At 41.7% G+C, this 25,254-nt stretch overlaps 1 protein-coding gene across 3 annotated transcripts in view; it reads left to right on the forward strand.

Annotated features, from left to right (window-relative positions):
• NHS (NHS actin remodeling regulator) overlaps window positions 1–25,254 on the forward strand; it is a 342,975-nt gene that overhangs the window by 288,835 nt on the left and 28,886 nt on the right. For all 3 annotated transcript variants that reach the window (XM_058713140.1, XM_058713141.1, XM_058713142.1), the window contains exons 2-3: window positions 1,737–1,889; window positions 6,313–6,446. In XM_058713140.1, the coding sequence (XP_058569123.1) occupies window positions 1,737–1,889; window positions 6,313–6,446 (287 nt within the window). The remainder of the gene's footprint in view (window positions 1–1,736; window positions 1,890–6,312; window positions 6,447–25,254) is intronic.

Below are 25,254 nucleotides of genomic sequence, written 5' to 3' on the forward strand. Positions count from 1 at the left end.
CGCCTGGGTGGCGCAGTCGGTTAAGCGTCCGACTTCAGCCAGGTCACGATCTCGCGGTCCGTGAGTTCGAGCCCCGCGTCAGGCTCTGGGCCGATGGCTCGGAGCCTGGAGCCTGTTTCCGATTCTGTGTCTCCCTCTCTCTCTGCCCCTCCCCCGTTCATGCTCTGTCTCTCTCTGTCCCAAAAATAAATAAAAAACGTTAAAAAAAATTAAAAAAAAAAAAAGAAAACAAAACCAAAACCAAAAATAACTGCCATAAATGTAGTACTGGGTGGGAGGGATTAATTATCCAAAGGTTGTATTTTCCCCAGTTTTTTTTCTATTTCCCTTCTACAAAACTATCGTTCCTCCTTTTCCATTTGCCTTTCTGCTTTATCTGTAGATTATCTGGTTCTGTGCAAGGTTTCCCAGACAAGTGAAATGATAAACCAGACTTCAAAAAGAAAAGGATCAGAGAAGAACCAAAAATTTGTTTGGGGCACGGGAATAAATGGTTGGGCATAACACCCCCAAATCACACACTGGGGGAAAGAGGGAAAGCAGTGGAAGGAGACGAGACTGGGAGGAACAGGGGTCTGGTCTGGATAGCAGGCCTGGCAGGTGAAGCACTGGGGGCCAGTTCTCACCATTCCTGAGGCTGGCAAGCTGCCCAGGCGCTTCGGAATTCCTCTGTGCAGTAATTTCCTAACCAAAATCTTCCTGCTTAGAACCATTTCCTCCCATAAAAATTTGTCTTCAACTCCTGGTGGATCTCCATCCTAGACTCAGTGTGTGCATGAAGAAGACCTTGAGCTTAAATGCTGTGTTTGGGGGAAAGAGGCCTCCTTCCCTACGAGTTGCAAGGACGGTACACCTCTCCTCACCAGCGCTGTCTGGTTTCCTCACTGAACCCCTGGGACCTCTGTAATGGGCTCTTCAGTGCATGTCCTCTCCCCTAGAGGAGAAACTAGAGAAGCTGAGCAATGCTTCGAAAGACAGCAGGCGATGGAGTCTGCAGGTGATAGGCAGGGTAAGGTGAAACAGTGAGGGTTGGGGGCCCAGGGTCACAGGAGACAACAAAACAGGGGAGAAGCAAACTTCAGGTGGGCATCAGGAGCAGGTGTACAGAAGTATAGTTCCAGGCCCTGTGGCCAGAAGACTGGAGCTGGGGTGACTTTTTGACTCATTCCTGAGGCTTTTGTCTGCATACTTTCTAAAAAATGTTCATTTATTTATTTGGGGGAGGGGAGGGGCAGAGAGGGAAGAGAGAAAGAATCCCAAGCAGGCTCGATGCGGGGCTCAAACTCACGAACCGTGAGGTCATGGCCTGAGCCGAAATCAAGAGTCAGACACTTAACCGACTGAGCCACGCAGGCGCCCCTCTGCATTCTTGGAAGGCAGGACCTCCCATGCCACCCCCTAAGCAAGGCTGGTCAGGAGTTTGTCCAGGTTGATGAGTGACTGTGTCAGAGAGCATAAAATGAAAGGTGTGGAGAGGATGTTAGCTGGTCACAGGCAGATGGTTGGTGTCCTGGGGTCTCCCATCCCTTAGCTCGGGGGCAAAGGGTGTCTTTTTCCATACTGTAAGCCACAAACCTTTCCCCAGCCTTGCTTGAGTTCCTGATGTGAATGCAGCAGTCTGGACTTCCACTCCACACAGATTCCCCGCCCCTGCCCCCCTCCCCACCCAGAGTCTGCCAGATGCACAATTTAAAGCTTGTGATGTATAACACCCCATTTCTCTCTCTGTCTCACAGCCGTCTCCAACCTGGACATTGAGAGTAAGCTGAGCGTATACTACCGCGCCCCGTGGCACCAGCAGAGAAACATCTTCCTCCCGGCCACGAGGCCGCCCTGCGTGGAGGAGCTGCACCGCCGTGCCCGGCAGAGCCCGCAAGCCCTGCGCAGAGGTGACTGATTCTGGGATTGGGGGTGTTGATTTTCAGGGAGAGAGGGCATGGAGCTTGTCCATCTGAGGGGGGGGTTCTTTCTCTGTGCCATCAGTTCCGGCACCATCCCTTGTTACACAGCAAGTACTTCGAAATGATCCCTTTTCTACCCTGAAATGAAATTCGTGGGTAATTATATACATAATTAAAACTAGCATGATCTGAATATGATAATAAAAAGAATTTCAAAGGAAAATTATTTCTGATATTTGCAGTATACAATGCCTGGGCACGACTGCACTAGAAGACATAATGAAGCAGTCAGATGTCTGTGCCTATCAAAAGTAGGTTTGGATTAAGTCAAGACAATCAGAAGCCATTCTGAACAAAAAGTAGAGGGAAATGAAAGGGCAGAGGACACAACCATAAAAACTGGTATGTTCTGCATATATTAAGCATGAGCAAAAAAAGACTAGAAAAAAAACCTTTGGATTATAATTTAAAGAGAATTAGATTTGACTCAGAAATAGGTTCTAGGCTTTTCTGTTACAAGAAATTCTGATAGGACATTTGTGGGACCTAGAGCACTATTTCATTGTTTAGGAACATCCTGTGCATTGTAGGAGGGCTGTCGTCCTTGGCTCCTGCCTAAACCTGCCCCCCTACCCCCTGCCCCAGGGGATCCCGCTCCTGTTGAGAACCATTCTACAGCGGAGTGAATGGCAGCTTGGAGAAGTCCGAAACCTCGCTTAGGGTCACACACAGCCCATTTAGGTAGAGTGCCAAGACTCAGAGCCAGGCCTCCAGACCCCCGGCCAGAGCTCTTTTCCTCCTCACCATACACTGTGTCCTAGGAAAATAAATATTTCTCTTTCTCTTTCATTCTGAGAAAGCCAGCGACAGGCACAGAACAAAGTAGAAGATAACAGCCTTCTCTTACCTTCCAGGGGCTCAAAACCATTCTAATTAGGACAAGGAGATTAAAAACTGGCATCACCCTTTTAGAGACCCCTAAATTGGGTATGAGAAGTTGGCATGCGAGCTTTTTCGGCCTTTAGATTTTTGCTGTGGAGACAGATGGTATCTGTACATTCAATGTCTTTTTTCCAAATTCCCTATGTTCCTTTAAGGAATGGTATTTTCCAAAAGCATTACAATTCAAATAAAATAAATAATGTCACTAGCAGGATAGAGAAATGACAAATCTGTTTTCAGCTTATTTTCTTCCACATGTGTATGACTTCTCCCTTTTCCCATATCCCTGTGTTCTCCCCCTTTAATGAAAGAATTAACCTACTAATATCCCTAACGCAACTGTTGCTAAAAATGCCCCTTGGTTATTAGTAGCAGATACTGTGACACTTAGGATGAAGAGTGATGATGGGTATCCTCTAGAGGTATCTCTGGCCTTCTTACTATTGACTTTGATTTTTAAAGTTGAGTCACTTCGATTTTATGGTTGGCTGAAAAGTCCTTCTTTACCAAATTTTTAGTGCAGGCCACCTTCTGGAAATCTTCCTTAACATACTCCCCGTTCCTTTGCAGCCTCGATTAGGCCCCCTTCCCCTAATACTATCCTTTGACTCCTCCCAATCGTGCCACTTACAAGCTTATAACTAACCTCTTACAAGCCTATCTCCACTCTTAATCCATGAGCAACTGAAGAGCTAGGATGAGATCTTATTCGTTTTTATTCAAAGCACTTAGCATGAACCTGACACAAAGTAGGTCCTCAATGAATGTGTAAGTAAATCAAATTCTGTAAAAAACTGGTTGAGCATAGAGGGCATAGAATGATGATGGGGAGTCTGATCATTCTCACTAAATACTTTCTCTGATCCCATCATCAGAGAGCTTGAGTTGTGGTAGCCCTTTAGACACAATTATTTTTATCCCTTTATTATTATTCATAAGTCATCCCTGATTAGATTTTCCCAGATTCAACCAGATAACATCAAGCTGCTTGTACACTATCCCATTTCACTGTGTTGCCAGCTTTGGACTCAATGACAGAACTGAGGAGCAGCCAGTGCCAATATCAGTTTTCTCAGAACTTCCTCCTGGGGACTGAGAGGGATACAGGGCCTCCTGGGGTTTTGGAAGAAGACCTCAGAGCTGTGTCTCGCCCTCCCAGACTGGCTTTCTTTGAGGTTGTCTCAACAGCAAATCTTGGGTGTAGTAGTTTTAATAGCACTGCAGAGAGCCATAAACAGGAATTATAGGCATCATAGAATTAAAAACATGCAGTGTGGAATTAAAATTAGAAAGTGACTTTTTTTTTTTTTAACCTTGTCCGGGAAACATAGTAGCTTAGCACTGCATTCATCAGAATACCACTTCTGCCATCTGGTGGCCGTGACTAATAGCTAGCCGACAAGGGCCTTGCTCCGCAGACGCCGGAGTAAGCTCCCTGTAGGTTCTCTATTTGGACAGCCCAAAGGTCCTGGCTTCCACCAGCAGTGAGTGGATAATGAAGCAGAGACAAGTGAAGCTGTGGTGGCGGCAGCACTGTGCTCCTTTTGGAGATGAGGCTGTAAGGAGGGAGCTGATGGGACTGAGATCAGAACCTTAGAAATTGGCTGCTTTTGAGATCTGCTCAATAGCAGTCCCTTCAACAAAGTCTACTGAGCTCCAAGCATTGTGCTAAACCTAGGATTCAGAGGGTAATAACTAACATTTGGGCCCTGTCCACGAGGAATGCCTGTCTAGTGAGGTAGTAAACAGGGAATTCAACAGGGATATGAGTGCTCAGAGGAAAGGACCGATCATGCCATGGAGCTTCAGAGAAGGCTTCCCAGAGCAAGGTGCACCTCAATGCATTTCAATTTAGAACCTGATTCCTCTCCCCCCCCCCACTTTTTTCTTGGCAGTTCTTTATGCTCAGAGCCAAATGGCTTGAAGTAATGCCACTGTTTGTTTCTAAGAAGAGAGAGGGAGAAATTACTAAGTGGCTATAAAGAGAGATTTATATTTTATATTTCCTTCCTTTCAAGGTTCAGGGCTGAGGTCTAAGTTCCATTAGCCTAAGGGAATAACGACCAAGAGTCTACTGCAGTTTCAGACTCCAGTAGATGAATGTTCTCCCCACCCCACAGCCAGAAAAAAAAGTATTATTAGGGAGTCATTAATCTAGCCTGCCTCTTCCCAGCCTCGGGCAAATGAGAGAGAGAGATTTAAGAAAGTGTAGGAAGGGAGCAACTGAATGGGAAATTGAGTTGATGTGTCCCTCCTGACTCCCTTCCTCTGACCTTTTCCTAACCAGTGACACCTGTATTCTACTCGTTATGAATTTTAAAATGTACCTTTTTCTTTGCGCTGCCCGTTTAGAAAAGCCCACTGCTTGCTTGCAGAGAAAAACAGGTGGTGGCAGTGGAAAGATATTTATTTCAAAAGGTCTTTCCGATGAACACTGGCTGTGGCGGCAGTTTAGCAAAGACTACCAGTATGTGACTTTGTACCTTGGACTTGCGAGGGGTCATAAGATTTCAGGCCCTGGGCAGGAGTGTAGGCTGGATTGGGCAGGCAGGGTGGCTGTTAGTGTGGTGTGTTGGGCAGGGTGTGCTTTGGAGCTCGCTGAGACACCCAGAGAACAAAACTGTGCTCTTGATGCCTCAGTGATTCTTGTTAAGAAGCCAGGAGCACTTCATCCCACGCATGGAAATTTCTTGGCTTTCCCCAGAGGTAGCTTTACTCCTAAATCGGCCAACTGTCCTCATTGGGATTCCTATACTTTCTCTAGGAGCCCAGGATTTCAAAGCCCTTTGAGTGTTATACATGATGGGGCTTAGACGGCTGCAATGGTGTGGTCACAGGTTTTCTAGAAAAGAAAATGTAGACAAATAAATAATTGCATGATAGAAAGATAAAAGCCCTGATGTGTAGTACCCACTAATTTCTGTGATGTAAATACTCCCACCGTGGCCCACTTCTAAGCCACCAGTAGTTTCAAAACTGGCTTGCAAAATTCCTGAACACCTAGCAATCAGCACTCCTGAGCCAGCGTGAGCTGGCTCCACCACCTACTGGATGGCTGGGAGTGTGTGTTTCTGGCACTCCCCAGGAGACTCTGGCACATCTGTGCCTACTGTCCACTCCAGCATCAATGTCACCAAATCTTCCCCCGTTGTTCTAGACTTTTTTTTTTTTGTTTTGCTCACGTTGTTTTGAAATGAGGCATGTTGAAAAATGTACTGCTTTTTCCAGACTCAGAGTGAGCCGTCTTGTAGAAAGATTACAAGATGGACCCACTAAAATGTAAGCGCCAGTCTTCATATTAATGTGAAGTGAACGTTTAGTTTGGAACCATTCTAAAAATCTTACTTGGTATACAGATGAGCTAGATTAGCAAAAACTTTTTTCTAGCCTTTTGCTCATCCTCCCAAAGGGGAAAGAGAAATGGAAAATGCCAAGGATGTTTCTGTATCGTTGCTTTTTCTGCCCCTAGAACACCGCAGCCGGAGCGATCGCCGGGAGCAGAGAGCCGCTGTCCCCCTTTCTGTAGTGGCTCCTCCACTGCCAGCCTACCCCCCAGCTCACAGCCAGAGGAGGCGCGAAGTAAAGGACCGGCACTTCTTAACGGTGAGCTTGGCGGCCAGCCAGCAGCCCTGTCCTTGCTCATCAGAAAGCATGAGTGGGTCTTGGGAGTCACAGTGGATGAAGCTGGGCCACATGAGAGAGCAAATCATGGGCATTTGAGAGCAACTGGAGTTTCTTCTCCCCTCTTTCATTCATGCGTCTTTTGGAGAATAGAGTGGGGATTCAGAAGTATTTTTTTAGTTAACTGGTTGCACAATGCAGCAAAGCAATAATTAAGGACTCTAACGTCGGAGGGAAAAACTTGCTTCAAACACCAGATTTCCTGCATACAAGCTAAAAGACGTAGGGCAGGTTCCTTCTTAGCCCTCAGTTCCCTCCTAAGATGGGGATATTAACAGCATCTACCTCATAAAGTTTGAGGGTGAAATGAGATAAGACATGGAAAGAATGTAGCACAGTGCCAGGCACAGAGTAAGACCTCAATATATGTTAACTGTTACTGTTGAATGTTAAGCGCTAACTGGCAGGCGATCATGTGGATGACTCGGTGGGGGTGGGCTGAGAAAAAAAATGATGTGAAAACTTGACATATGAAGAACCATTTCATCATTTTATGCTTCCCCATTCTATAAGGGAGGCTAGTTCTGCAGGGTAACCAGTTACCAGAGGGCCCCCCCTCACTGCTAGTGATTTCAGCTTTGCCTGGGTGGGTGTGGCTGTAATGCAGCCCAAGCCCCAAGGATGGACCACAGATGAGCCCAGAACACCTACAAAGTCCATCACCCGGGCTGTGCTTTCTAAGGCCTCGGTGGGGATAAGTGCTCACCTACAGAAGTGATCTTCCATTCAAGTTCTACCCCTCAGACCTGGAGGGGACGCAGAACACAGATCTATGCATTAGGCTCACAAGGGCTGCACATTGCTGCAAGAGAAAAGGCTGCAGGGACTGGGACCGGACCCTCTGAGGAGGGGCGATGACTTCTGTGACCCAGTCAGCCCACATGGCTGCCAGAGTGGGCGGATCCCTGCTCCTTTGTCATTCTGGTTTGAGGCCAAAATCTAAAGAAGTTACAAGTGTGGGTCCAAGTTGAGGTTTTCACATGAAATGAAGTTTGTATGTAGGATAATACACCCTGCACCTTTATGGTTTTTACACTATGCAAAATAGATGCGAAATATTTGGACCACATGACACCAAACATGCAGCTGAGAAGAGACTTCATCTAAATGAATCTGCATGATGTACCATATCCGGATAAAACAGTGAGTGATAGCGAACAACACACAGACATTAGGCTTCACAGACTTCAGGTTCACCGAGTCTACTTGGTGCCATAGCACACTCAACTACACTGCTGTGATGCAGCCCAGGGGTAAGAAAGGAAGGTGACAGACTCTTAGGGCTTTCTAGGTCTTTATATAGAGCAGTTACACATGCTAGTGATTTGTCACAAAAGCCCCTGCTCGACAAAAGTTCTTATTAAGCTCAAATCTGCTTGCTAAAGCATTTGCTTTTAATGAGGCATTTTCTGCATAAAAATGCTAAAAATATTTTTCCATTCATTATAACATGTTTTGTGGCTCATTAAGTTGTTTTTTCCAGGGGGGGCGGGTGAGAGAGAAGAATGTTGAACATTTACAGAAATGACATAAAAATATCACCATTTGTCATAATCTGCATAATTTTTAATAAAGTCTAAATACCAAAGTAAGGCTCTAGGAAAAGGCCTAAAATCATGAATAACAATGAAGGTGCTTCATTGACCCAACAAACATCAATAAGAGAAGAGGTCTAGATCATACTTATGTAAACCAGAAAGTGTACCCACCTCAAATGATAATAATTAGTATTTCCAAGTAATTGGGGAAATTTTAACTGTTTCATTTCTCTGAGTTTGGGTCACCAAGTTCACTGGAAGATCTTCCATTCAAGTTCTAGCCCTCAGACCTGGAGGGGACGCAGAATACAGAACACAGATCTATGCATTAGGCTCACAAGGGCTGCACACTGCTGCAAGAGAAAAGGCTGCAGGGACAGGGACCGGACATTTGCAGCCAAACTGCTGGCTAGACCTTTTCTTACATAGCAAATTGCTGGATACACGTTTTCTTAGACAGTAACTCTCCTTTCATCTATGAGACTTTAGTTGAGCCATTTTTTTTCTTCCTTTAAAAAAGAATTCCTAATGAGATTCTGATACATGATCTTCCACAACCCTGCACCCTACACACTGTAGTTTGCTCATTAATGGTATAGACTGTGAAGTCAAACTGCCTGGATGTGAGCACCAGCTCTACCGTTTGTTAGCTAGCTGTGTGACCCTGGACAAGTTAATCATTTCAGTGTCTCAGGGTTAATGGTACACAGTACCTCACAGGTGTGAAACAAAGATTGTGTTAGTACATGCGAATAGTACCTGATGCACAATAAGTACTCAATATGTATTGGACATCACCATCATTAATAGCCAGTCAAGTTCGTGAAGTATCAGTGATATACAGTAATAAGATTATGGGTCTAACTAGGTTTAAATCCCAGCCCTACCATTTTCTCAGTTGTGTGATTTTGAAAAAGTTACATCTTTCTGAGTCCCAGTTTCTTGTCTGTAAAATGGGGATAATAACTTCTTCAATTTTAGAAGGTTGTATAAGAAGACTTAATACGATGTTATATAAATACAATTAAATTGTATATGAAAAAGTTCCCAGCATAGTGCCTAAAACACACAAATATCTGAAACTATATTCATAATCAGGATAAAACCCTAACATATAGTCACATATAAGACTGGAGCAAGTATAAGTTGTTACACTCTTTCTAGAGGGCAATTTCCCAATAATTGTCAAAACTATAAGATACTAAATTATGCTAAGTGAAGTCAGACAAATACCATATGATTTTACTTCTATGTGGAATCTAAAAACCAAAACAAATGAATGAACAGAAAACAGACCCATAAATACAGAGAACAAACTGATGGTTGCCAGGGATGGGTGAAGGGCAGTGGGAGGTACAGGCTTCCAGTTATAGACTAACTCATGAGGATAAAAGATACAGTACAGGGAATAAAATCAATGGTATTATAACAGTGTTGTATGATGTCAGATGGTAGCTACACTTGGGGTGAGCATAGCATAATGCAGCATAGACTTGTCACGTCACTGTTGTACCCCTGAAACTAATGTAACATTGTGTCTCAATTATACTTCAATAAAAAGTAAATAAAAGTGACCAAAAAAAAAAAAAAAAACCTGTAAGATGGGGCACCTGGCTGGCTCAGTCAGTGGAGTGTGCAACTCTCGATTTTGGGGTTGTGGGTTCAGGCTCTACGTTGAGTATAGAGATTAGTTAAAAAAATAAAATCTTTAAAAAAATACTCTTTGATCCAGCAATTCTATGTGTAGGAATTTATCCCCAGGCAATAATGGGACTGTATGCAAAGATGTATTCACTAAGGTGTTCATCAAAGCACTGTTTTGAACAGGAAAAATAGTTATGTTAAATGTCCACGGTAGATACTTAATTCTGATATATTCTAGGATAGAATACAATATCAAAAATAGTGTTATAAAAGAACACTCAATGAAATGGAAAATGTATATATTTTATCAGAGATTTTTAAACAGTGTATAAAACTGTGTATAGTATGAGCTCAAAAAATATCTATGAGTGTATATGTGAGTATACACACACACACACACACACACACACACACACACACACGTGTAGGAAAAAGACAGGAAGGCTTACATACCTGTGGTTCCCAAACTGTGTGCTGAGGTACTCCAGGGCACTGTAGTGAGCTCCTAAGGGTGCACTGGGATATTGTAAATTTTCAAGAGCTACAGTCTCCTCTGTTTGTATCTGGTGATGGCTCCAAAGCAGCCTCATAGCTCTTACAAGTGGAAAGAGGGGGTGCTTGGTTTCTTGACATGTGATTTAAATAAAAGTTCTCCAAGGGGAATGCACAGGAGACTGACCACACAATTTAGCTTTTTAAAAAAACCCTCTGTCAGCTGAAGAGTCAAGGTTTGTTTCCCAACTTTAAAGTCCATCTGGGAGTCCTCCGTCTTCAAGGGTGGCAAAGGAGATAATCTCAGGCCGCCAGATGGTTTTCCAGAGGAATTCTACTAAACCTTCAAAGTTTAGATAATCCCAATGCCCTACAAATTGTTTCAGAGCACTGAAAATAAAGTAGAACTTCCCCATTTCTTTTATAAATCTTTTATGAAGGTTTGACACCTAAACCTGGTAAAGACTGGGAGGAAGGGAGGGGGAGGGAACCATAGACCAATATCACTCATGATTATTAATGCGGAAATACTAAACTAAATGTTGGCAAACAGAATACCACATTAAGAAATTAATATACCATGACCAAATGGGATTTATCCTAGGAATGGAAGGTTGGTTTAATGTTAAGAAATCTATTAGTATCATATACCATATTAATTGATCTAAAGGAAAAAAAAACCATATGATTATCTCCATAGATGCTGGAGAGGCCTTAAATAAAATTTAACACCTATTTTTATAAAAAGACTTGAGAAAATAGGAATTGAGTGGTACTTCATTAACACAATAAAATATGTACACCTTTGTCCTAAAGCCAGTATCTTAATGGGGAAACACTACAGGCATTTCCACTAAAATCAGGAACAAGGCAAAGATGCTCATTATCTCTGCTACTAATTAGCATTTTACTAGAGAGATTAATCAATGAATTAGACAAAATAAATTACAGGCATAAGAATTAGGAAGGAAGAAGTAAAGCTATATCTAGTTGCAGATGATATGATACTATAGGATTTTCCTGGTAGACAGTCAATGATAAAACTCAAACAGTAAAAGAATTCAGTAAGGTAGTAGGATACAAACACACAAAAATCAATACCCTTCATTTACACAAATGATAGCCAATTAAAAGACCTAACAGTAGAGAAAACTCCGTGTATAGCAATAACAAAGACTAAACACTTAGGAATTAATTTACCAGAAATGTGCAAAACCTGTATAAGAAAAACTATAAAGCATTCCTAAAAGACACAAAATTAGACTCTCTCAAATGGAAGGATGTCCCTTGTCCTTGGATAGAATGATTCAGCATTATAAGCAAGTCAGTTCTAAGTTAATTCATAAATTTAATCCAATCCCAATAAAAATACCAATAAGCTTCCTTTTAAATGGAGTTAGACCCACTGATACTAAAGTTCTGATGGAAAAACAAACATACAAGAATAGCCAGGAAAACAGTGACAAAGGAAACCAATAAGGGTGAGTAGCTCTACCAGGCATTAAAATATCTTTAAAGCCTTTATAATTACTATAGTGTGGTACTGATACATGAGTAGAAAAACATACCAGTAGAAAAGAATACAAAATCCAGAAATCAACCCAAGTATATATGAAAATATAATCTACGATAAAGGCAGTATCTCAAAACACTGAGGCAAAAGATGGGAGCTTTTTTTTAATGATGGTAGAACTGGTAGAAAAATTTCACCAGAGTTTCTCAGTCTCGGCACTACTGATGTTTCAAGTCAGATAATTCTTTGCTGTGGGGGCTGTCCTGTGCATTGTGATGTTTAGCAGCATGCTGGGCCCCTACCAAAGAGATGCCAGGAGCACTCTTCCCCCTCGTTGTGACAACCCAAAATGTCTCCAGACAGTTCCGCCAAATGTCCCCTGGGAAGACAAAATTGCCCCTGGTTGAGAGCCATGTAATGAGATCCATACCTCACACCATACACAAGATTAAGTTCCTAATGGATGAGGGACCTAAACATAAAAAATGAAACCATACAAGTACTGGAGCAAAATAGGGGTGAGTTATTCTTTTTTTTTAAGGTTTTATTTTTAAGTAACCTCTACACCCAACGTGGGGCTCGAACTTACAACCCCAAGGTCAACAGTTGCAAGTTCTATGGACTGAGCCACCCAAGCACCCTGAGGTGAATTATTCTCTAACCTCAGTCTAGGAAAAGGCTTTCTAACTCTGACTCAAAATACAGGGGCAGTAAAAGATTGATGAACAGTAAATATTTTTGCATGCTCAAACACCAGAAACAAAAGATAAGCAAAAACTGGCAGAAAATATATGCACTTTGTACCACAGATAAAAGATTATTATCACTAATAGATAAATACCTCTTCAAAATTGAGGGACAAAGGAACAAAAACCTAGTAGAAAAATGGGGGAAAGCCTTGAACAGACAATTCAAAAAACACAAAAATGTTGCTTAAACTTAAAAACTGTTCAAACTCACTCACAATGAGAGAAATGCAAACACTGACAATTTATCACCTAATTAGATCGGCAAAAATTAAACAATATGACAACATATATATTTTATTGGTGAAACTGGGGGCGGGTAGGTGCAGACAGGCACTCACAAACAGTGCTGGTAGAAATGCAAACTTGGTACAACCTATCTGGAGGGGAATAAAACTACACCTCTGATAATACAAAAAGCTCAATCACTGTAGTGTTGTTTAAAATCACAAGCTATCGGAAATGACCAAGATGTCTATACATAGATGGATGTATTTAAGAAGTATTTATTTATTAGTGATATTAGCCCTTCTTCTGAGGCTAATGTACCTGTAGTGATGGAATAAACTACAGGACATCCACACAGTGGAGGAGCACTGTGCAGGCGTAAAAAAAAAAAAAAAAAAAGAAGATCTTTCTGAACTAATAAGGAGTGACTTCCAGGACATATTCTTAAGTGAAAAAGGCAAAGCCCAAGGTTCCAGGCACAAGATGACCAATGTAGGAAGGCCCTGAACTAACCTCCTCCATGGAACACACACCAAATTGCACCTATTAATAGAACAATTCCTCCTGAAGAAGAAGTGAGAGCTGACTGGACAGCTTCTGAACAACCAAAGATGGAGAGAACAGCAAGAGAGAGAAGAGTCACAGTAACAAAGGGAACCCCTGTACCCACGCTGGGAACAGCAGTGGGGAGGGACAGTACTGAGGAACCAAGAACAGATCCCTCTGTCCTTGGGCAAAGAAAAAAAACAGCGACAGCTTTAAAGAGCAACTAGCATATAAAAGACACAACACTAGAACTCTGCTAAGCAGTGCAGGAGCTGTGGGAATGTTCTCCAGGTCAGAGGGACTGGAGAATGCACAGTTGATGTTTCCACACCACCTTAAAAGCCTAGAATGGAGCAGGGTCCAGACACGGGAACAGGTTGGTCTGGTCCTCACAGTGGGCTTGCAGCTTCAGTGAGCCCAGGGTCTGCAAGCCCACACCAGCCTCAGTTGCACTGAAGCACAGAAAAACAGGGGCGCCTGGGTGGCGCAGTCGGTTAAGCGTCCGACTTCAGCCAGGTCACGATCTCGCGCTCCGTGAGTTCGAGCCCCGCGTCAGGCTCTGGGCTGATGGCTCGGAGCCTGGAGCCTGTTTCCGATTCTGTGTCTCCCTCTCTCTCTGCCCCTCCCCCGTTCATGCTCTGTCTCTCTGTCCCAAAAATAAATTAAAAGAACGTTGAAAAAAAAAAAAAAAAAGAAAAAGAAAACCAGCCAAGTTTAAAAGGGCTAAGTAGCTGCGGGTGCACTCTCTCCCCCACTCCCTTAAAAGCCCAGACAGGAATGGCATACCTGGTAGGTCTGGATGCTGTAACTGGCATGTATGGTTATCACCAGGAGCTTCTGACCTCAGCAAGCCCAGGGTATGTAAGACCACACCAACCCTGGTCACAATGGGACACAGAAAAAAAGTCACGGTTTCAAAGGGTCAGAGAACAGCTGGGATGCTCTCTCCCACTCTACCTTTTTTAAAAGCCCAGACCAGAACAGGGCTTGGCTCACAGTGAGCTTGTGACCTCAGCTAACCCAGGGCTGCACAACCACCCTGTGTGCTGGAGCACAGAAATTAAGCCACATTTTTGTTTTTAATTGAAAAAATTATTTTTTTTTAAATTTGTCTTGTTTGGTTTTTATTTTTGTTCTTTTTGGTTTTTTTTCTTTTCCTCTTAGTTCTTTAAAATTTTTATTATTTTTTTCTTCTTTCTATAAAAAGCCATGGTTTAAAACAGTAACTAACATATGCAGCCACAGCTCCAGCCAGCCAGCAAAAGTAACCAAGCACACACACAGTCTACAGAGGGGACAACATATACAAGACCACTCATTCAAGTTTAGGAGAACTAGCCTTTCTGTCTAATCCATAGAAACACTGAAAGTCAAGCAAAATGGGGAGAGAGAGGAATATGTTCCAAAAGAAAGAACAAGAAAAAAACCTCAGAAAAAGAACTAAATGAAAGAGATAAGCAATATGCCTGATAAACAATTTAAAATAATGATCATAAAGATACTGGGCTGGAGAAAAGAAGGGAAGAATTCAGTAAGTCCTTCAATAAAGGAGTAGAAAATATTTTCAAAAACCAGAGTTGCAGAATACAGTAACTGAAATAAAAACCACACTAGAGAGAGTGGACAGCAGATTAGCAGATGCAGAAGAACGTATCAGCAATCTGGAAGACAGGGCGATGGAAAGCACACAAACTGAACAGCAAAAAGAGAAAAGAATTTTTAAAAATGAGGATAGATTAAGAAATCTCTTGGACAACATCAAGAGAACAAACATTCACATCATAAGGGACCTAGAAGAAAAGAGAGAGAAAGGTGTAGAAAACGTACTCAAAGAAATCATAACTGAAAACTTTCCTGACCTAGGGAAGGAAACAGACATCCAAATCCAAAGGACACAGAATTCCAAACAAGATGAACCCAAGGAGGTCCACACCACGGGCACACAATATTTAAAATGTAAACGTTAAAGAGAGAATCTTAAAGCAGCAAGAGAAACAAAAAGTTACCTACAAGGGAAAAGCCTATAGGCTATCAGCTCATTTCTCAGCAGATACTTTGCAGGCCAGAAGGGAGTGCATGATATTTTAAAGCGCTTAGGAAAAAACCTGCAACCAAGAATACTTTACTGGTAAGGTTGTCATTTAGATTTGAAGGAGAGAGAAAGTTTCCCAGACAAGTGAAAGATAAAGGAGTTTATCACCACTAAACCACTTTCACAAGCAATGTTAAAGAGACTTCGAGTGGGAAAGAAATGGCTATAATTAGACATAAAAAATTATGAATAAAAAGATGTAAAATGTGACAACATATACATTAAGTGTGGAGAAGGGAGTAAAAAAGGGAAAAGAATGGAAAAAAAAGTTTTTTTTTCTTTTCCTCTTTTTTTAGAATGTATTTGAACTGAAATGACCAAACCTCATAACCACAAACCCAAAACTGATGATATATAAAAAATAAAAAGAAAGCCAAACACAACACTGTAGAAACTCATCAAACACAAAAAAGGAGAACAAGGGATGCATGGCTTGTTCAGTCTGTGGGGCATTCGACTCTTGATCTCAGGGTTGTTGGTTTGAGCCCTACATTGGGTGTAGAGATTGCTTAAAAATAAAATCTTGGGGCCCCTGGGTGGCTCAGTCAGTTGAGCGTCAGACTTTGGCTCAGGTCATGATCTCACAGTTCATGAGTTCCAGCCTCACGTTGGGCTCACTGCACAGTCCACTTCAGATCCTCTGTTCCCCCTCTCTCTGTCCCTCCCCTGCTTGTGCTCTGTCGCAAAAATAAACAAACATTAAAAAAAATAAAAAGTAAAATCTTAAAAAAGAGAACAAGAGAAGAAGGAACAATGAAGAACTAAAAAAAGAAACACAGGAAACAAATTTTAAAATGGCAATAAGTACATACCTATCACTAATTACTTTAAATCTAAATGGCCTAACTGCTGCAATCGAGAGAGGCAGGGTAGCAGAATGGATGAAAAAATAAAAAGGACCCATCTAGACTTCAGGAAAGATGGTGGAGGAGGAGGATCCTGGGCTCATCTGTCCCACGGACACAACTAGAAAACACCCGCATCAGTGTAAATAATCCAGAAAACAACTAGAAGACTGGCAGAACAGACTATCACAGCTAAATGTAGAAAAGAGGCCATATCAAAGAGAAGAAGAAGGGCTGAGACTTGGTGGGGAGCCAAACAGACTGGCAGGACTGTCCACAGGAGGGACCTGCAAGCCCAAGAGGGGAGAGAAGAGGACCCTGCACCGGGCACCCCACCCACAGGGACCGCACTGTAAAAAAGAATCCCCATAACATTTGGCTTTGAAGGCTAGAGGATCCTGGCTTCACACATTTTTATGATCAGTAAGACTTTAAAAATCAGCAGGCTCAGCTCTGCAGGAGCTGGGAACACAACAGGAAACTGAGTCCCCGCCCTTAGAGAGACAGTATAAAGAACAGCCCCACAGAGATACAACATAGAAGTAACAGTTTGAAAACCACGTGCGGTATTCTGAAAGGAGATGTATTTGGTCATTTCAGAGCAGGTACTGGAGGGGCAAGGAACTTTGGGAGACTTGTCCAAGAACAAAAGAGCTGGTGGGCCCCATTTCCCTCCCCAATCCCCCATCCCTGGCTTGGACACACAGGTACCTGCAGGAACCACAGCATGCAGCACTCTCCATCCAGCTTGCTAACAGCTTGCGACCCACCCCCTGCACTCTTTTGTGGATCTGGCCCCTCCAACCCAGCAGGATTCCACAGAAGTTTTCCAGGGCACCTGCAGCTCCCCACCCACAGCACTGGCTCAAATCTTGTTGGTGCTACATGCCCAGCCCCTGCATTCTCCTACGGACCTGCCCCCTCCAATATACCCTTGGCTGGAGCACATCCAAGGCAGTGCCAAAGCCTGGGTGTGTGCAAGCAGCCCAGAGAAGGGCCAGCACCACTCCAAAGTGACTCCTGGGGAAGATAACCACACACACCAGTCTGACTGCAGCCCCAGCAGCGGGCTGGGGACAGACAATGCATCTCACTGCAAGCCCCACCCACCAATGAAAGCTTCTCAGGGCGCAACATTGGGAAAATGCCCCGCAGTTTGGTGCTCCTGCAGCCCTGACAAAAGCCTGATCTAACTTAACTAAAACCCGAAGTGGCCCCAGACTGGCCCACTAACAACACAGGAACCAAACCCTGCTCGAAAGCAGCAAAGAGAATCATTGGAGACAAATGACTAAAGGCAAACACAGCACAGCCACAACAGTAGGGCACATACAACACACATAGGAGATACCCCTGAAGTGCCAGGTTCTGGTGAACAGGGAATTTTGCACTGCAGGGCACTACAGAACCTCTGCATCATAAGGACACTACTTTCAAAAGCAGGAGACATAGCTGACTTTCCTAACACAGAGAAACAAACACAGAGAGTCCGACAAAATGGGAAGACCCAGGAAAATGTCCTGAATGAAAGAACAGGACAAAATCACAGCAAGAGAGCTAGATAAAATGGAGATAAGTAGTATCCAGAATAGAGCATATATTAGGCCACATAACAAGTGTCAACAAATTCAAAAAGATTGAAGTCATACCATGCATCTTTTCCAACCACAGCACTATGAAACTAGAAATCAACCAAAAGAAAAAATCTGGAACTAGCACAAATACATGGAGGTTAAATAACATGCTACTAACCAATGATTGGGTCAACCACAAGTCAAAGAGGAACTCAAAAAGTACATGGAGACAAATGAAAATGAAAACACAACAGTCCAAAATCTACGGGATGCAGAAAAAGCTGTTCTAAGAGGGAAATGTATAGCAATTCAGGCCTACATACAGAAGAAAAATCTCAAATTAACAACCTAACCTTACACCTAAAAGAGCTAGAAAAAGAAGAACAAAACCCAAAACCAGGAGAAGGAAGGAAATAATAAAGACCAGAGCAAAAATAAATGAAATAGAAACTAAAAGAACAATAGGGCAGATTGATGAAACCAGGAGCTAGTTCTTTGAAAAGATAAACAAAATTAATAAATGTTTAGTCAGACTTATCAAAAAGAAAAAAAGAGTGAGAGAGAGAGAAACAGAGGACTCAAACAAAATCAGAAATGAAAAGGAGGAAATAACCATCACCACAGAAATACAAAGGATTATAAGAGAATATTATGAAAAAGTATATGACAACAAACTGGACAACCTGTAAGAAATAGATAAATTCCTAGAAACAATATAACCTACCAAAACTGAATCAGGAAGAAATAGAAAGTTTGAACAGACTGATCACCAGCAATGAAATTGAATCCATAATAAAAAAAATCTGAACAAACCAAGGTCCGGCATCAGATGGCTTCATAGGTAAATTCTACCCTATATTTAAAAAAGAGTTAATACTTATACTCCTCAAACTATTCCAAAAAATAGAAGAGGAAGGAACGAACGTTTCCTAATTCATTCTATGAGGCCAGCATTACTCTCATACCAAAACCAGATAAAGAAACCACAAAAAAAGAGAACTATAAGCCAACATCTCCGATGAACATAGATGCAACAATACCTGACAAAAAAATTAGGAAACTGAATCCAACAATACATTAAAAAATCATTCACCGTGATCAAGTGGGATTTATTCTAGGGATGCATAGATAGCTCAATATTCACAAAATCAATATGACACATCTTATCAAAAAGGAAAAAAAACCTTATGATCATTTGAATAAATGCAGAAAAAGCATCTGACAAACTACAACATTCATTCATTCAACAAAATAGGTTTAGAGGAAATACTTCAATATAATAAAGGCTATATATGAAAAACCCACAGCTAACATCATATGCAATGGGGAAAATTTAGAGCTTTTCCCCTAAGGTCAAGAACAAGACAAGAATGTCCACTCTCCGCCACTATTATTCAACACAGTACTGGAAGTCCTAGCCATAGCAATCAGGCAACAAAAAGAAATAAAAGGGATCCAAACTGGTAAGAAAGAAGTGAAACTTGCACTATTTACAGATGACATGATACTACATACAGAAAAGCCTAAAGACTCCATCAAAAAAACTACTAGAACTGATGAGTGAATTCAGTAAGGTTTCAGGATGCAAAATCAATATACAGAAATCCATTGCATTTCTATACACTGATAAGAAAGTAAGAGAAATAGAAATTAAGAACTAACTTGGATGTAAATTTAACAGTTAAATTATATTAAATTTAAAAAATTAAGAAAACAATCCCATTTACAATGACACAAAAAATAATAAAATACCTAGGAATAAACTTAACTAAGGAGGTGAAAGAGCTCTACTCTGAAAACTATAAAGCATTAATGTAAGAAATTAAAGATGACACAAATGGAAAGATATTCCATTCCCATGGACTGGAAGAACAAACATTATTAAAATGTCTATACTACTCAAAGCACTCTACAGATTTAATACAAATCCCTATCAAACTACCAACAGCATTTTTTCACAAAGCTAGAACAAACAATCCTAAAATGTGTATGGAACCACAAAAGACCCCAAATAGTCAAAAGCAATCCTGAAAAGAACAGAACCAGAGGTATCACAATCCCAGATTTCAAGATATGCTGCAACGCTATAGTAATCAAAAAAGCATGGTACTGGCAAAAAAATAAATAAATAAATAAAATAAAATAAAATAAAATAGACACATGGATCAACAGAACAGAACAGAGAGCCCAGCAATAAACCCACAATTATATGGTCAATTAATCTTCCAACAAAATAGGAAAGAAAATGCAATTGGAAAAAGTCTCTTCAACAAATGGTGTTAGGAAAACTGGACAGCTATATGCAAAAAGATGAAACTGGACCATACACAAAAATAAACTGAAATGGATTAAGGACCTAAATATGAGACTTAGAACCATAAAAATCCTAGAAGACAGCACAAGCAGTAACTTCTCTGACACTGGCCATAGCAACATTTTCCTAGATTTGTCTCTTGAGGAAAGGGAAACAAAGGAAAAATAAACTATTGGGATTATAAAAATAAAAATCTTCTGCACAGCAAAAGAAACAATCATCAAAACTAAAAGACAATCTACTGAAGATATTTGTAAATGGCATATCCAATAAAGGGCTAGTATCCAAAATACATAAAGAACTTACACAGTTCAATACCAAAAAACAATCCAATTAAAAATGGGCAGAAGACATGAACAAACATTTCTCCAAAGAAGACATACAGATGGCTGGCACAGGAAAAGATGTGCAACATCACTAATCATCAGGGAAATGCAAATCAAAAAACCGCAATGTGATATCACATCATACCTTTCAGAATGTCTTAAAGCACAAAAGACAAGTGGAGAAAAAGGAACCCTCATGCACTGTTGGGAATACAAACTGATGCAGCCACTGTGGAGAAAAGTATGGAGGTTCCTCAAAACATTAAAATAGAATTACCATATAATCCAGTAATGCCACTACTGGATATTTACCCAAAGAATATGAAAACACTAATATGAAGAGATACATGCACCCTATGTTTACTGCAGCATTACATACGATACCAAATTATGTAAGCAACCAACTGTCCATCGATAGATGAATGGATAGAGATGGTGTATGTGTGTGTGTGTGTGTGTGTGTGTGTGTGTGTGTGTGTGTGTGTATTACTCAGCCATAAAAAAGAGTGAAACTGCCATTTGCGACAACATAGATAGACTGAGAGGGTATAATGTCAAATGAAATAAATGAGAGAAAGACAAATACCATATGATTTCACTCATATGTAGAATTTAAGAAATGAAACAAACAAAGAAAAAAAGAGACAAACCAAAAAATAGACTCTTCACTATAGGGAACTGATGGTTACCAGAGGGGAGGTGGGTGGGGATGGGTAAAACAGGTGATGGGGATTAAAGAGTATCCTTATAATGAGCAGTGAGTAATGTACACCTGAAACTAATACAACACTGTATGTTAATTATACTGGAATTAAAATAAATTTAAAAATAAACTTAAAAAATAAGAGCATGCATATTTTTTAAAAAGGACACATCTGTATGGAATATTACACAGCCACAGAAAAGGATGACATCATGCCATTTGAGACATGGACCTACAGGATATTATGCTAAGTGTAATAAGACAAAGAAAGACAAATACCATAAGTGGAATCTTAAAAAAAAAAAAAGTCAATAAATGAAGAAAGAAACAAAAAGCAGAATCAGACCTATAAATACAGAGAACAAACTGATGGTTGCCAGAGGGGAGGGCTGTGGGGGGTTGGGCAAAATGGGTGAAGAGGCGAGGTAAAAACAGGCTTCCAGTTATGGAATGAATAAGTCATTGGAATCAAAGGGACAGCCTAAGGAATACAGTCAATGGTGTTGCAATGGCAGCATAACAATATGACAGATAGTAGCTACACTTGTAGTGAACACAGCATAATGAATATACTGATCAAATCACTAAATTGTATGCCCAAAACCAATGTAACATTTTGTGTCAACTATATGCAAATAAATAATTAAAAACTAAAGTATCTTTTAAAAAAAAGCCAAAGCCCCAAAAAAGTGGCTACAGTATGCTACCCTTCATGTTAGAAAGAAGAGTATATAAGAAAATATACAGGTATCCACTTACTTGTGTAAAAGAAATAGTCAATTCTGCTATAACACCATATACTCATCCCTAAAAACTTCCCCACTATGCAAAATTGCATGATAAAAACCAGTTTATGGGGCACATAGGGCACAACACTCAAACAACTTCCTCTATGATACACATACACAAAAAGTTAGGAACCTAATAAGAAAAAGCAGTAGCACAATTTTACAGGTTAAATACTTAAGAACTATAATATGATAAACGTGTCACTTTACCTAGAAAAAGCCCTGAAGTCTGCTTATGGAATGAACAGTGGGAGGGCTGTAGCTCTGTGCGCTGGTGCAAAAGGAGCAGAAGGCTGTAGCCCCAGGCATGGGTAAGTGTGGCTTCTAAGACACGGGGTAAAGCAGGGAAACTCAGAGATGTCTGAGGTATGTGCATTTTATGTATTCTTACCCAGCTCAGGTCAGCTGGGTGCAGTTTCAGGGTTGACCTAGAATTTCTCATGCATGAAACTGTCCATAAGCAAACACAAAATTCGCATGAAGCTCAGACCGTTCTCCAAGATATATCAATCATGTTGGAGCAAACTCACTTTTTCACAACAAGCATTATTGCGAAACTAACTACACAGGAAGGACAAATCAGAAACTCATGAGACTGGTTTACCAACAGTAAGCAGAAACAGGCTAGAAAGAATGGGGGGCGGGAAGGAGGCAGTCGAGTGTAGGGAGAGTGCCACTTCTGAGTATATTTTTGGGTAGGTCTAACTCTTGGAACCCAGGTAATGTTTTATGTACCAGGCCGCCCAATAAATAAAATCAACCAGAATGTGAGCAGAACCCAAAATGGAAAACAAAGAGTAACAAATAAACCTAACTATATTTCAAATGAATATCACACTGAAGGAGGTGGGGAAGAAAGTAGCTAAACCTAAGTAACTTTGGAAAGAAGTATTTTTGCTTTGTTTCATTTTAACCACAAATATTTATTGATGGATTGATATAATTTTAAATAGGATAATAAGGCATAACCATGGATTCAAACAGTTCAAACATCAAAAGAGAGAAAAGCCATTAACTTAGGAACTTTAAACATTCAAGTCAAAGACCTTCTGAGATACTGAATAGATGAGTATCAGACAGCTCTTCCCTTTTGTACGATTCCTATATTACATCACATGATCACAAAGCCAAAATGATTACTTCTTACGGAATTCCTCATTTATTTATACTTGAGCCATCCCACCCGGCTGCTCCTCTGTTCCCCAGTCCTCTCTCCTTCCTTTGCAGTGATGTTCTACAGCCATTCCCTTCCTAAGGAACTGTGTGCACATCTTCCTTCCAAAGCAAGAAAGCAAACAAGCAAGCTAGGAGTCACAGAAAGTTAGCCACAGACAGATACATAAAGGAACAGACGTGGACATTAGGATGGCAACTGCCTAATTCAGTGAGGCCTAAACTCAGCTGACTTGGGCAAATAAGCTGCTGTGGCTTGCAGAAACGTCTAAAATGCCACACCATATCATGCCACCAATGTCAGATCCCACGTTTCTAGGGGATTAACAGTGGTCTACACAGGGAGGGAGGTAGTCAACGTAACCAGGCAGCTAATGTGACAATACAGTCAATGCTTTGGACTTCCACTGGGAGTGGACTACGGCTTCCAGCATGATCATTTGCCAAGTGCAAAAACCTTTAGGACACTAGGATGACCTTTAAATCTCTTGGACAGATAAATTAGGCACCTCTGTAACTCTAACCCTTCTACTTGGAAATGTGAAGTGAAAAACATCTCAGGGCATGCAACACTGAGGCATAAACCATGCAGCACAGGTGGGAATAAAGGAGGCTTTTAGGGTGCCCTGCCTCCTTTCTAAAAAGCCATGAGAAGGTCCCCAAGCATATTGTGAGAGCAGCCATTCTGGTGGCGACAGTGGCCCAAAGCTGAGCAAACCTGCAGGCATATGGCTATTTTCTGAAGAACAAGAGTAGCCACATATAAGTACTCTCTGTGTGAAGAATCAGAGGCCATTGAGTGACCTGGGCAAGCCACCTAGAAGATTGGGCTCGACATCTTTCACCTTTTAAGAAGAACATCTCCATCTAGCAGCCCTTTGATGACGGAGCAGAGTGCAGAGGATCACGAGATGGTCAAATTTTCTGAGAGAAGTGCTGATTCCCAAAAAGCTCCTGAGGATACAACATCCCAGAGGCTCATCTGCGAGCAAAGGCAGATAAAGCCACCAGACCACAGAACCACCTTGTCAAGTTAGATCTACATTTAACAGGCATGACTTGGGGTGCCAGGTAAAACAGAGGGAACTTGGAAGCATAATAAAAAGCAGGAAGACTGAAAGATCAAGTGAATGGTGTGTTGGGTGACGGAGAAGCAGGAAGCAAAGGACATATGGAAAAGGTTGCAGGAGCATGCTGAAACCCAGGTGAAGGGAAGGCTACATCCAGTGAAAGCTTGCTTGGCCAGTTCTTGGCATGAGTCCCTCTCTCTCACTTTCTCAGACAGGAGGGGCCTGTGGCATTTGGCTGCGTAACTGGGGGGGAGATGATATTTATAAATGGGGAACAGGTGAATGGATACTGAAGCGAAACAGGGTGGGTGTGCCGTTTTGTGATGCCCTGTTTACACCAAAAGCAGGTTTGTGTTAACAGAGCACACTTGGGGTTGTCACACAACAGCTGTGGCATCTTGGGAGAAAAGAGATGATAGGGTAGAGGTGGGGCTGGGAGATAGGAGGACTCTCGAGTTCCAGTATTTAAATACTAGAAGGCAAGGAACAGTTTGGTCTCAGCCTTTTAGTCAAGAAATCGGATGCTCACTTTCTGTTACACGTTCACCTTCTCCAAAACCTTAACAAATTTTGCGAAAGATATGGCACCATCTGCACCCTGACCAGCCTCCTGGACGGTCCTGTGATGCTGCTCAGTTGCGCATGCGAGATAACCATTCCAACCATCATGCATAGCACCTGGGACAGCTTATTGCAGGTGATCTTGTCATCTTTATCCAAATCATAGCGCGGAAAAGCAAAGTATAATACGTTGCTTCAGCTGTTCTGTGGTTCTGGTTCATTCTTACCTTCACCCCTTGCACTATATTCAGTGGATTGGAAATGAGCCAAAGTTTTTATGAATCAGTGGAAGTTGACCTGGTATTCCCCCTCTGAAAAGAAGGCACCAGTGAGCCAGCCCCCTGGTGGGTGGATGACAAGTTCTGGAGTCAGCTGGGAAAATTTCCAGGGCCCCATTTTCGCCTTTGTCCAGGCTGGTGAGCCCGCTATAGAGGTGGGTGGTCTGACTGTGGGAAAAGCTGGTTTACTTCATCTCCTCTAGTTCTTTCCTTCACAGTAACGTGGAGGCCTGAGGCCCCATTCCCATATGGGAGTTTCTCTAGGAGCAGCCGCACCTGAAGCAACAGCGTAAAGATAA

This window comes from Neofelis nebulosa, chromosome X (assembly GCF_028018385.1).
Source record: "Neofelis nebulosa isolate mNeoNeb1 chromosome X, mNeoNeb1.pri, whole genome shotgun sequence".
Lineage (NCBI taxonomy): Eukaryota > Metazoa > Chordata > Mammalia > Carnivora > Felidae > Neofelis > Neofelis nebulosa.